The sequence below is a fragment of the Lathyrus oleraceus genome, chromosome 3 (assembly GCF_024323335.1).
Source record: "Lathyrus oleraceus cultivar Zhongwan6 chromosome 3, CAAS_Psat_ZW6_1.0, whole genome shotgun sequence".
Classification (NCBI taxonomy): Eukaryota; Viridiplantae; Streptophyta; class Magnoliopsida; order Fabales; family Fabaceae; genus Lathyrus; species Lathyrus oleraceus.
In genome coordinates this window covers 185,660,838-185,673,855 of record NC_066581.1, presented here as the reverse complement: position 1 = coordinate 185,673,855, position 13,018 = coordinate 185,660,838, and the positions used below count along the sequence as shown (strand labels likewise).

General features: G+C 36.6%; 1 protein-coding gene across 1 annotated transcript; it reads right to left on the bottom strand.

Annotated features, from left to right (window-relative positions):
* Positions 1-4,703: 4,703 nt before the first annotated feature.
* On the bottom strand, positions 4,704-6,372 carry LOC127126151 (probable inactive patatin-like protein 9). The gene is made up of 2 exons (XM_051055025.1): positions 5,259-6,372; positions 4,704-5,105 (listed from the first exon to the last, which is right to left on the bottom strand). Exons 1-2 carry the CDS (start codon positions 6,189-6,191, stop codon positions 4,899-4,901), a joined length of 1,140 nt encoding a protein of 379 aa, XP_050910982.1. The 5' UTR covers positions 6,192-6,372; the 3' UTR covers positions 4,704-4,898.
* Between the last annotated feature and the right edge of the window lie 6,646 nt (positions 6,373-13,018).

The following is a 13,018-nucleotide window of genomic DNA, read 5'->3' as shown; positions in this document are numbered from 1 at the left end:
TTGTTTGGATCAAAAAGTTCATTAGTGAACTTGGCATAGTCCCTAGCATTGTGGATCCCATTGGTATCTATTATGATAACAATGGTGCTATCGCACAAGCTAAGGAGCCTAGATCTCACCGACGATCCAAACACATACTTAGACGTTGTGTGAGAATATGCAGAGTACCTACACTTGACAATATAGTTGACCCACTGACAAAGCCTCTTGCGCAGCAGAAGCATGATGGCCATACTAGATCAATGGGCATAAGGGGTATGCCTGAATTGGCTCTAGTGCTAGTGGGAGATTGTTGGTGTAAGCCCTAGAGGCCAATACTTTTTGGTACTTGTATCGAATAATAAAAGGCATTCTCTTTATTATGGTTGATTAATAAAGTCCCTGGAATAGATAGTCCGTTTAATGTATTAAGTGTGACTTAATCATGAGAACACATTAAACATAAGGACACTATTCCTAAAGTATCCGTAGTCGAGCTTTAGTGTGAAGTGGGATAACATTAAAGCATTAAGACTATTATGTTTGTAGACTGATGATCACATCTCATGGATCATGGATAAAGAGTTATCAAGTCTTAAACATAGGTATGAATATTAGGAGTAATATTTATACCGGATTGACCCGCTATGAGAATACTATATAGAACGTTATGCAAAGTGTCATAAGTTATTCTCATGGTGATAATAGTGTATTCCACTCTTCGACCTGAAACCACTATGGATCCTAGGTGTGGAGTCGAGTGCTTTATTGCTGATCCAACGTTGTCCGTAACTGGATAACCATAAAGACAGTTGATGGGTACTCCACGAAGCATGCTGAGGGACATGAGTGACCTAGATGGAATTTGCCCATCCTGCATAACAGGATAAATGTCTATGGGCCCAATATTGAACTGGACAAGGATGACACGGTCTATGCCTTGTGTTCAATATAGACATAAGGGCAAAAGGGTAATTATACACATAAGTATTATCACAGAAGGTTTTGTCAGATCACATGACATTTTCGTGTCTTGGGTAGCAGTGATGTGTTGCTAGATACCGCTCACTGTTTATTATGTTAAATACATGATTTAATATAATTGCCAACGCCGCGAAAACCTACAGGGTCACACACAAAGGACGGATTAATGAGAGATAGAGTAACTAAGGAATACCGTAAGGTACGGTGCCCTTAAGTGAGTTATGGAACATCGTAAGGTACGGTGTACTTGAGTAGAATACGAAATATGGTAAGATACCATGGGCTTAAGTGATTTTGGGCATATTATAAGATATGGGCCAAAATACACTTAAGTGGGCTTTTAGCTTGAAGCCCACACAAGTGGTTCTATAAATAGAACCCTTGTGCAGAAGCAAAAATTTTGCGGTTGCATTATTTTCGTTTTCTTTCTCACTCTCTCTCTCTCACTCAAAGCCTTCATTCGTACCAGCTAGCACTGAGATTGAAGGAACCCGTTCGTGTGGACTGAGTAGAGACGTTGTCATCGTTCAACGTTCGTGATCGCTTCGTGGATTTGCATCAAAAGGTTTTGATTGTCACAAGAGATCTGCACCAAAGGTTTCAACCGTCAAAAGAGGTAAATATTCTATCACTGATCATGACCATTCGTAAGGATCTCTAAGGAGAAATTTTTTATTTCCGCTGCGCTTTGGGTCGCAATTCTCCTTCATCACACACAAAAGAAATGACTGATGAGAGATAAAGTAACTAAGGAACACCATAAGGTACGGTGCACTTAAGTGAATTGTAGAACATCGTAAGGTACAGTGTACTTAAGTAGAATACGAAATATGATAAGGTACCACGCGCTTAAATGATTTGGTATATTATAAGATATGGGCCACATACACTTAAGTGGGTTTTTTAGCTTGCAGCCCACACAAGTGGTTCTATAAATAGAACTCTTGTGCAGAAACATTTGTGTAGTTGCAATTTAGTTTCTCTCTCTCTCTCTCTCTCTCTCTCTCTCACTCAAAGCCTTTATTTGTAGCAGCTAGCACTGAGATTAAAGGAATCTGTTCGTGTGGACTGAGTAGAGTGTTGTCATCGTTCAATGTTCGTGATCGCTCTGTAGATCTGCATCAAAGGTTACAATCGCCACAAGAGGTAACGATTCTATCACTGATCATGCCCATTCGTAAGGATCACTAAAGGAGTTTTTTTTTTAAATTCCGCTGTATTTTGGATCGCTCTTCTCCTTCAGTATGTGTGTGTGTGTGAGTGTGTGTGTGCTTGTGCGTATGTGTGTGTGTGTATGCGCGTACACGCGAGCACGCATGCGTGTTGTTGTGTGTGTGTGTGTGTGTGTGTGTGTTATCTTAGTATATTAGGAGTTACTCTCCTGCTTTCCCAAGACTATGGCCGCTCACAGAGACAAGAGCAAACGAGCATTCATACATCATTTATTTCACAACTTTAAAAGTTTCAAGTTCCTTTGCAATATATACCGATCATATGAGCACTTCACTAGGACCTTTAATCATCAACTTGACGAAGCTTGAGATATTTTCAAGTTTATCATCATCCTTAAAGAGTTGGAAATATATTACCATTGACTTCAACATCCATCAATTTTGTTGTCATCAATACATCAAGAAGGTTGTCAAAATTAGGATCATCAACTTCATACCTACAAGCCCATAGATTCACAATGATACATATAATCAGACTAATATTCAATTTGAATATGTATATATGGAAGTGAGGCCATATACAACACTCACACAAATCAATATGCAACAAGTGCTTTCTCACGGCAACACTAAGTAGGTGAACAACATGTTTACCCTAGAGGACACATATTCAACCTAATACCAAGAATTCAAAGATAGCTTATGGATTATTCAATTCTAAAGTTATGAAAAAAAGTATCTCATCAGTTATTCCTTCAACATCCTTGCCACGATCTTACGGACTAATGTTTCCTTTGGTGGATTTGAGGACTCCTAAACCAGTTATTGGTTACGTTGGTGAACAACCATGAATTTAGAAATCCACTTTACTAATGTAATAGAGTAATAATTTTTGAAACTCTTACAAGAAATAGTATTGAAGTAAGCCAATAACTGACACGAGTAATCTCCCAACTTAGGTTCAGTTTCTATATAGTTTCCAAAAATCCCCAAACAATATCATGCATCATCCTACTACAAACAAGGCTAGACCTCATACACAATTGGATCCCAACCTCATAACATTGGATCCCAACCTTATAACACATATATTCAAGAGGTAACTATGCAGCATATTTGAAAGTTTCACATGCAAAAATATGAGGGAAATTAGAAAAAACTCTACCAACTCAATACAAACCTAGATAGATATTGAAAAATATTTTCATAGTAAGTATGGGTGTGAATATATCAAACTTGAACCTGACCTACAATAAATTTGTAAAACTTGAGTCTGGCCTATGATCTAATTTAAGTTTTTTTTCTCTGGCATGATCATTTTAAAAGTCTGACATGCCCTTAAAGGCTATTTAAAATTTTGTTTTACATTAAAACTTTCAAATAGTTTATTTTACCTATTTTTAAATGGAATACACAACTATTTAAATATTATTTAGCCTATTTAAAAATATATTGAGGCTGGCATATATATATATATATATATATATATATATATATATATATATATATATATATATATATATATATATATATATATATATATATATATATATATATATATATATATATATATGTGTGTGTTATGTATGTATGTATGTCAGCCTCAATATATATTTTTTTAATAACATAAACTTAACCTATTTAATTAAACATAATGTTTAAAAAACTTAAATTTAACCATTTTATTAAACAAGTCAAATTAGACCATACTTAAATAGGTTCGAATATATGTCTCCATAAATTCTCATCGCTATGTTCCAGCCATATATTTCATTTAGAGGTTTAAAAATAAGGTTGGAAATAACAGCATGAAGGACAATTTTTTTAAAGAAAATACACAGCTTTTACACATCTATCTAAAAGAGTAAGATAAATACGAATCCTCCACTCCTACTTCACTAACAATATTGCCTCATCGGTTCTCAAAATCTCTCCTTCACCTTTAGCTTTACACGATTTTTTCTTGTTGGTGCAATGGATTTTATTGTAAGTGTCCTTACTTTCCCACCAAAAGTTACATATAAGGTTTTCCACCTTTTAAGAAACGCTTTTAGGATTAACCTAACAACTCGTGATATATAAGTAGGTAAAGCTCGGCAACAACTTTTATAAAATTACTTATGCCTGCAAAACATAAGTTTTATCTTTCCGTCCTTTGAGTTTAGATCAAACTCTACTTTTAATGAACTAAAATACTAATATTCTTAGATATATTATTGGTGATACGGATGGTCAACCATTATTTAAACCTCTTGTTATTAAGTTATTATTGGCTTTCGTAGTGAGCATATAATAAGCTCGTAAATAGTAGTAACTCGTTCTCAAATTAAATTTGACAATTAATCTTGAATAGTATTCCTCCTTGCGCGGAACAGTGTTACTTTCCTCTCCAAATAAAAGGAGATTTGGCACGACTCACGAGTGCAGTCGTGGGTGGTTCTCCAACTCCACGAATCACGCAGCCATTTAAGGAAATTAACAATATCACGATGACCGTAATTACCACTATTTATCTAAACGCGTCCCATTTAAGAAAAGAAACGGTACTAGTTATGAAACTCCAAAAAAATCAATATCAGAGGAAGCAGCAAAACAAAGTACTGAAAATCACTACACTCAAGTACACTACGGAGTAGTAGAATTATTAACCTGGAACAAGTTAAAAAAAAAACTACAGAATTATAAAAGATTAAAAAAAAATTGACCTTAATAGTAGTACAAGTTACAACTTACAAGTCAAAATAATACAATTAAAAGAGACCGTTAGCAAGGGACTAACGGCGTAACCTTGCAAGGACTAGGTGGTAAACTAGACTTTCCAGTAGCAACAAGACGTTGCACAAATCTCTCGATTCTGTTACCGTTTGTTTCTTGTAGTAACCGCTTCCCACCAAACGGTAACGACTCCAACACTCTCTCCTTCAACACCTCCATTTCCTCCCAACTTCCATTTTCTCCTAAATTATACGCCTGCAGTAAAACACACTGTTAAGTAACGCCGTTAAATATAAAACTAATCAGTTTCAGTTAATTTTCCTTTTCAAGTTCCTCTGTTTATTTCTTTCCCGGGAACAAAAAACAGTGCCTAAGAAAGATAAAGAGAAAGAGCCATTGATGTAGTACCTGAATTCTGGCGTAGTCAGTACGGTTCCAACTGAAGGCGTTTCCTAACATCTGATCAACGGTTTCCGAAACGCCGTCGAGAGCAATGTCAACCACCGTCGATGTTGAGCATTCGCGAACGTCACGGACTCTGTTCGCCGGCGCTCCGTTTCCGATCGAGAGAACCATCAGATCCTCCACGCTATTGACCGACGGGAAATCACGTTTGTTGTGGAGAACATGCGTGACAGCCGCTGCCGCCGGATTGTTCATCACAAGACCACCGTCCACAGCTGAGCAAGATGTTTTACCATCTAAAGAAGCGAACTGGAAGGGTTTGAAGAGGCCTGGAGTCGATGACGTGGCGCGACAAACCTTCCATAGCTCGAAGTTGAAACTCTCTGACTCGGACGCGTCGGCTCGTGAGAAAACGAAGGGCGCTGAAGTCTTGAGATCAAAGCAAGGGATAAGCAATGGCTTACACGTGTCCTTTAATGTCAACGATTTTCCTCCATTTTCTTTTCTTTGAAACATTTGCTTCAACAAACTCTCAACACTTTTTGAAGAGAATCCTCGCCGCCGGCGAAAAACGCCTACAGATTTCGGTTTGTAAAGTTCATGATTCTTATCGGCGATGAAAGTAACGGCATCTTTTGCAGTGTATAGAGGCCTACCAAAGCCGTCATCAGCAGTGATCATAGCAGCGAGTATTGCGCCAATGCCTGTGCCGGTGATGATGTCGAAGTAATCAGTGATTTGAGCATGAGGATCGTTGGTTTGTGAGCGGATCTGGTCCTCGAGATGGATTAAGGCAGCGCCGGAGACAATGGCGGTTGTTCCTCCACCGTCAATGCTTAGTATGCGGGTTTTGGAGGTGACTCCACATTGTGAAACGGAAAGCCATTGTTGTTCAAGTTTCGTGAATATCTCTAACGTCACTTTACTAAGCTCCATTTTGTGAATCGTAATGTTTTTAGGTTATGATTTTGAGTAAAAAAAAAATCAGTTATCAGTGTTTAGTTCAGTCTTTGTAGAGAAAGAACGTGGTTACTGATTTCTACTTTCTACACCCTCAATTTGAGTTTGAGTTGGTGAGTGATAAAGGAGAGGAAGTGAGAGTTGCAGTTACTCTTGGTTTGGGAATGGGGTAGTTATATGGAGGATCCTTTTGTCCTTGTCGTTATATTTTTTAAATATATTTTTGTTTTATTTTTTATTAATTAAGTTAAATTAATAATTAATTAATTAATATGAGTCGCCCCTGTTTCCACTACCCACTTCCATAAGTACAGTTATAGGACCGTGAGTGTGTTTACGTGTTAGGAAGAAGGGATTGCACGTGCAAGTGCGCGTGTTGTTTAGCGAGAAGCGTGAAATTCGGCTTGTCAGCCGGCTCGGCTAGCGCTTCTCAGAGTTATTCACTATCACTGTTCACTACTCAGTGAGGCTGTCACTGCCCCTCTGTTTGTTTTTTGTGTTAGCTCTATTGTGTTTTTTATTTATTTATTATGAAGTGTAGTACAGTACTGGTATTTGGGATGGTTCCAAATTTCTTTCTTTGAATTAAATTTTTGGTCAGCTTATTTTGTGCTGTTTTACTGCTCGGTTATCTAGGTGAGGAAGATTACTTGGGGATTTCCAGTCGTGTTTCCGAGAAGGGAAGTTAAGGGTTTTGAGGAGGAAAACAAGTGCATAGCTTGTGGAGTAGTATTATTAATGCAAGCAAGTAGCACGAGTTTATCTCCATGACACTACTCTAGTAATTTAAAAATAATACTGTTTAGATTATATATATATATATATATATATATATATATATATATATATATATATATATATATTTTAAGTGTCATTTTTTAACTTTTTACATATATCAAGAAAATTAATCATTATTATTATTTTTTAAATAATAATTTTCTTTTTACCTATAATACCCTTAATTATATATTACATTGATTTTACTTTCGCTCTCTCTATAATAATTACAAAGGAGTAATTTTGATAAAAATACATTTAATATTACCTTAAACTTTTCAAATAATATTTAAAAAAAACAAAAATTTATTAAAAAAGTAACATTTAAAAAGGAACGGAGGGAGTATATATATATATATATATATATATATATATATATATATATATATATATATATATATATATATATATATATATATATATATATATATATATATATATATATATATATATATATATATTAATGACTATGCATTGTCAGTGTAAAAAAATTTACAATATCAATTCATCACCATCATCTGTTTCCATTACTTTATAGATTTTTAAAATAAAAGTCAAACTTGTTTCAACATCCAATGTTCATGATTAACTGACGGTGTAAAATCCTTTTACACTATCAGTGTATTTCAATTAAATATATATATATATATATATATATATATATATATATATATATATATATATATATATATATATATATATATATATATATATAATGTTTGTTAAATACTATTTAGAGAAACTTCTTTGAAGTTAGTCATGTGAAGCCACAATCGTCATATTTTGTTAGGAGGTATATTCGTCGTCTTTCTCCTCATGGAGGAAGTTTTCTTTTATACCTTTTCATTCATCAATGATCCTTAAAAGGGTGCTTCTTCATATCCCTTTTTAAGGCAACTTTGGATAACGTTCTTCGTCCTCTACAATCATTACATAATGTATTTTCCTTCGGTTTCTGTAACCCCCTATCATCATAAAGATGTTTCATAATCATCTATTGTGTCTGTTCATATGGCTTCCTAGCACCGCTCATAAGGTCAGAGCCGACTTGTTCTTCTGTCAGAGTCTATTATGATACCGACTCCGACGTGTTTGCTTTGCAGGCATGTGAATCCTAATCGGGTTCCGACTTGTGCAAGGTTTGTGCTTATCCAACTTACTTGCTTTCTTGTACTCAATTTGCAAAACCTCGGCCTTTTAGAAATTTCGGGATGTACATAAGCCTCCCGATTACGAGGTCCAATCGGATTGAAGTATTCAGACTAGAAAATCTTGGAATTCCTTCTTCCTTAAGTTGATCTCCTATTCGGAGATTTACTGGATGCCAGTCATTTAATGATGACAAACTTTTCTCTTTCCTCGTCATGATGACTTTTATGGGAACTCCAATTTGTCATCATTACACTTGTTCGATACATATTCTTGACCGTTGTAACTTATTTCAAATAAAAGGATTATTCTCTTCCTTTGCTTTTTCACCAAAGTTAGTGATACTTCCTTCAAGCGCTGCTGACGAATTTCTTCACTTCATCAGCCACTCGTTCTTTCTGTAAACTCAAGCCCCATGTAATGTTTTTCTTTTCCTTCACAATCTCTTTTTCTACTCTTTGTTATGGCTTTAATACGAGATTGTGACCATTCGAGTTAGTCTTCGATTCCCCTTACTGCCAATGAGAGAAATATGATTTGGAATTGATCCGTTGTCGCACACGGGTCAAAAACGAGTAATAAAATATAGTAAGCGGGAAGTGACACCTCGAGTATCGTATCGCAAGGATTCTTGTATTATTCTTAACCTAATGAAATCGATTTAAGGGCGGTTTATGTTTTAGTGGTCGATTTAGAAAACAAAGCAAAAAAAGTGATTAAAATAAGCGATCAAAATGCAGAACTCCAAGCAATATTTTGATGTGTTGCAGGCCTCATGATGCAGGTGTTTGATGCAAGTCGGTTATTTGGTTATGGCTTGATGTAAGAGGTTCATAGGTTTGGCTGATGCTGCATGATGTTGGTTTATAGTAAGGTCATGTGGTTTAGCAGATGGATTATGAGCCCAATGTTGCTGCAAGTTCACAAGCCTTGATATGGTTCTGCAGCAGGTATACATGGTAAGTGCTTGGACTTGTAGCCTTGTTTTTAAATGCTTGAAAATGTCATGGATTAGAATGGTTTGAAATTGGTATAATGCTCGGCCTCAATGATTGTATGCTAGTGTGATGCAATAGCCTAGGTTATGTTTGAAACAGTTATGACTTGTTCTTGACTTGGTTGGTTTTCTAGGTTTGTGGAAATGGACATGACATGGACAATGTTACTTGTAAATGAAGAAATCATGATGGAAGCAAGCTAACATGAATTTTGGATGATAAATCGAGGCCCATGGGGGGATTAGGATTAAGTTTAGGGAATTAGGATTTTAGGATTTGGTTGACTTTTGTCAAAGTTGACCAAAAAGTCAATTGTTGACCAAAGTCAATATTTGGTCAAAACTTCATTTTTTTTTGTATTTTCCTCATGTAAGGACATTTTTATGATCTATTTAATGGAATTTGATATTTGAATGAAGTGGATTGGTATTTGAATGGATGACTTTCATTTGATGCTTGAATTGAATAGATGAATTTGAATGAATCCCTGATCTTGTATGAACTTGAAATGGATTGAAACGAACAAGATTGAAATGACATTGAATGAATGAACATGGATGATAATCAAGGCTATGTGTTGAATGAAACATTAGCATGAATCCCAAAGACATGAATTATGGATGGACCAAAACCAAACCAATGAGAATGATGGATGGTACAAAGCATAGATCAACTTAGGCCTTAACATGGACTAATGGATAATGACTTGGATGGACAATACCAAGCATGAAGCAGAGCTTTAGCAAAACCCTAGGTGTACCATGAAATAGAACTTAAACAAATATTCATGGACCAAGCACCAATGGAATGATAATGGCAATAGATGGACTTGAAATACAATGAACATATGAAATAGTAAAGCATAGACTAAGCCTTTGAAATGGCCATGTGGGCTTGGCCTAAGCAAGACATGAGCTTGGACTAGGCTTGAAGAAATGATCATATGAGTTTCTTAAGGATGAACTGAATCATGTGGAAGTCATGATGCCATGGAAATGGGCTTGAACCAATGAACATAGACGAGCAAAAAATGAACATGTAAAGCCATGAAGTGAATGTTCCATAATGGGCCATGAACAAGTGGGCCTTGAAGGGATATTGACCAAGAAAATAAAACACACATACACCATGGAATGATGATGAACCAATGATATTGGGTTAGAGGCACACACAAGGAGTTGTTGTAACACCCCAAATAAAGTAAAAGAATTATTTAATTAAGTTAATAATATATTTAATAATTTAATTAAATAAATTGAATTATTGGATTATTATTATTATTTTGGAATAATAATTATTATTGGAAAATATATAAGTGGAATAAGAGAAAAGGTTTTCATTTTTGGAAAGGGTTTTTTACGTGAAAACTGAGAAGCTGCAGAGAAGAGGAAAAGGGCAAAGAGCTGTAGAGCAAAGGTTGGAGAACGGAAAAGCTTGAAGCTCGAAGAGTTGCCGGATTGTTAAGGTAAGGGGGGTTTATCGTCGTTTAATGGGTATTATAGAATAACATGTCATGGGTAGTGAGAAGCCGTTGATTTTAACCCTAATTGGAACTGTATATGCTGAAATTGACGTTGAATAAACCGTGTTAAAAACTGTAAATTGAATTGATAGTTGTGTGAGTCGAAAATGTTAGACCAGGGTACGAATCCCAATTAAAAACTTGAATCGGCGCTACCAATTTACCGGACGAATGGTTCTGTTTAGAGATGGTTGTAGTTGAGGAAACGGCCGGAAAACCTGCGAAACGTAAGCTAACGGAACCCTGGAAAACTCAGAAAAATCTGAGTCTGCGCGCGAGCGGTCGACCATAGGGTCGGCGTGCGCTGACCCGTGAGGCCTGCGCTGACTGCATGCGTCGACGCATGGTAGTTTTGCGCCGACCAGTGAGCTAAGCGTCGACTGTATGCGTCGACGCATAAGGCTTTTGCGCCGACTCCCTCCAGTTGAGCAGAGTCTTTGCAGAATGGAAAATAGTTGATTTTATGTTGTGAGTGCAAGTGGTAGCTGGCCTATCATAGTTAATTGTGAGGAATGAATTTATTAGGTTTATGGTTGTGAAATGTTGATGCAATAATGTTGAAAAGTTGATTTTTTTAGTTGCCTTGTTGAAATTATTAAGTTGTAGGCCGATGAGCCAACGTTGATTCTAAGTTGATTTGTTGAGCATTACTGAGTTGTAGGCTGAAGAGCCAAAGTTGATTATGAGTTGTTCTGTTGAAAAGCTGTTATGTGGCTGTTGTTATTATGTTGTTGAGCTTTCAAGTCGTACATGACATATACATTCATATGCATTAAGTCGGGGCTTTTGCTCACACCACGTTGGCCTGGATTGGCAAAAATATGGGGCTTTTGCTCACACCACGTTGGCCTGGATTGGCAAATTTTTAAGTTGAAAGTTGAAGGCTTATGCCTTGATGCCCACTAAACTGGCAATGATTTTAAGTTGGGAGTTTTACTCCAAATGGTACCACATGCATGAAGAGTCGAGTCTCATTGAGTTGCATTTTATGTTGTTATTGAGTTGCCTTTACGTTGTGTTTGAATATGATAATTGAGTTGACTGTGCCGTTGCCTAATGCATGATATAATTAGGGTGATTAACGTGTAGAATTACTTAACATAACATGATAAATTATAATATTCGTTATATCGATTGAGGAACTCACCCTTACAGCTATATTTTTCAGGTAACGAGCAGTGAGTCGAATAGAAGCTAGTGCTTGAAGTCTAGTGTGGTTAGAGGGTCATGCTCTGATAGATGTAACATCGGGACGGGATGTTTGAATTGTTGAATAAATGTTAATTTTGATGAATTACAGATGTTGAAATATTTTATCCGCTGCGTATTGTTAAAGAAGTTTTATGTTGAATAAAATTGAGCATGACTGATTTTATATTGACTTTTGTGAAGAAGTTGTTATGTGACACCCTTGAGATGCATGATTACTCTGATATGTATGATTTAATTGTTGTTGTTTTATTATTAAACATTTGGGGTATTTTAGAAGGGTGTTACATTAGTGGTATCAGAGCAGGTTGGTCTGTCCGGCCAGTTGTCGTGTCGTTACTGTCTAACAATTGTGTAATTGTTATTAATCTAACGTTAAGTTGTGTTGTATTGATAAGTTGAAATGGCTGGAAGGAATGACGCTGCAATGGCTGCCGCAATGCAAGCAATGGCACAAGCGGTGCAGAACTTGCCAAATGCTGGTGGTGATGCTGGGTCATGTAGCTTGGCGACTTTTCAGAGAGAGAATCCGCCGGTGTTTAAAGGGAAGCATGATCCAGATGCAGCCTTGGGATGGTTGAAAGAGATTGAGAGAATATTCCGTGTTATGGATTGTACTCCAGCTCAGAAGGTTCGGTATGGTACTCACATGCTAGCAGTCGAAGCTGATGACTGGTGGCTAGAGACTCACGAGAGGTTGACCGCGGCAGGTGAAGTCGTTACTTGGGATGTATTCCGTAGGGAATTTCTGAGGAAGTATTATCCAGAGGATGTCCGTGGTAAGAAGGAGATTGAATTCCTTGAGCTGAAGCAAGGAAACATGTCTGTCACTGATTATGCTGCGAAATTTGTGGAGTTGTCCAAATTTTATCCTCATTACACTGGTGCTGGTGCTGAATTTTCAAAGTGCATCAAGTTTGAAAATGGATTGCGCTCTGAAATTAAGAAAGCTGTTGGGTATCAGAAGATACGCATTTTTACTGAATTGGTTGATAGCTGCAGGATATTTGAAGAGGACAATAATGCTCATTATAAGATTGTCAGTGACCGCAAGGGAAAGCAGCATCAAAATCGTGGCAAGCCATATGATGTTCCAGCTGGAAAAGGGAAGCAAGTAGCTGCTCCGGCTCAGAGGACTAGTAGGGGAG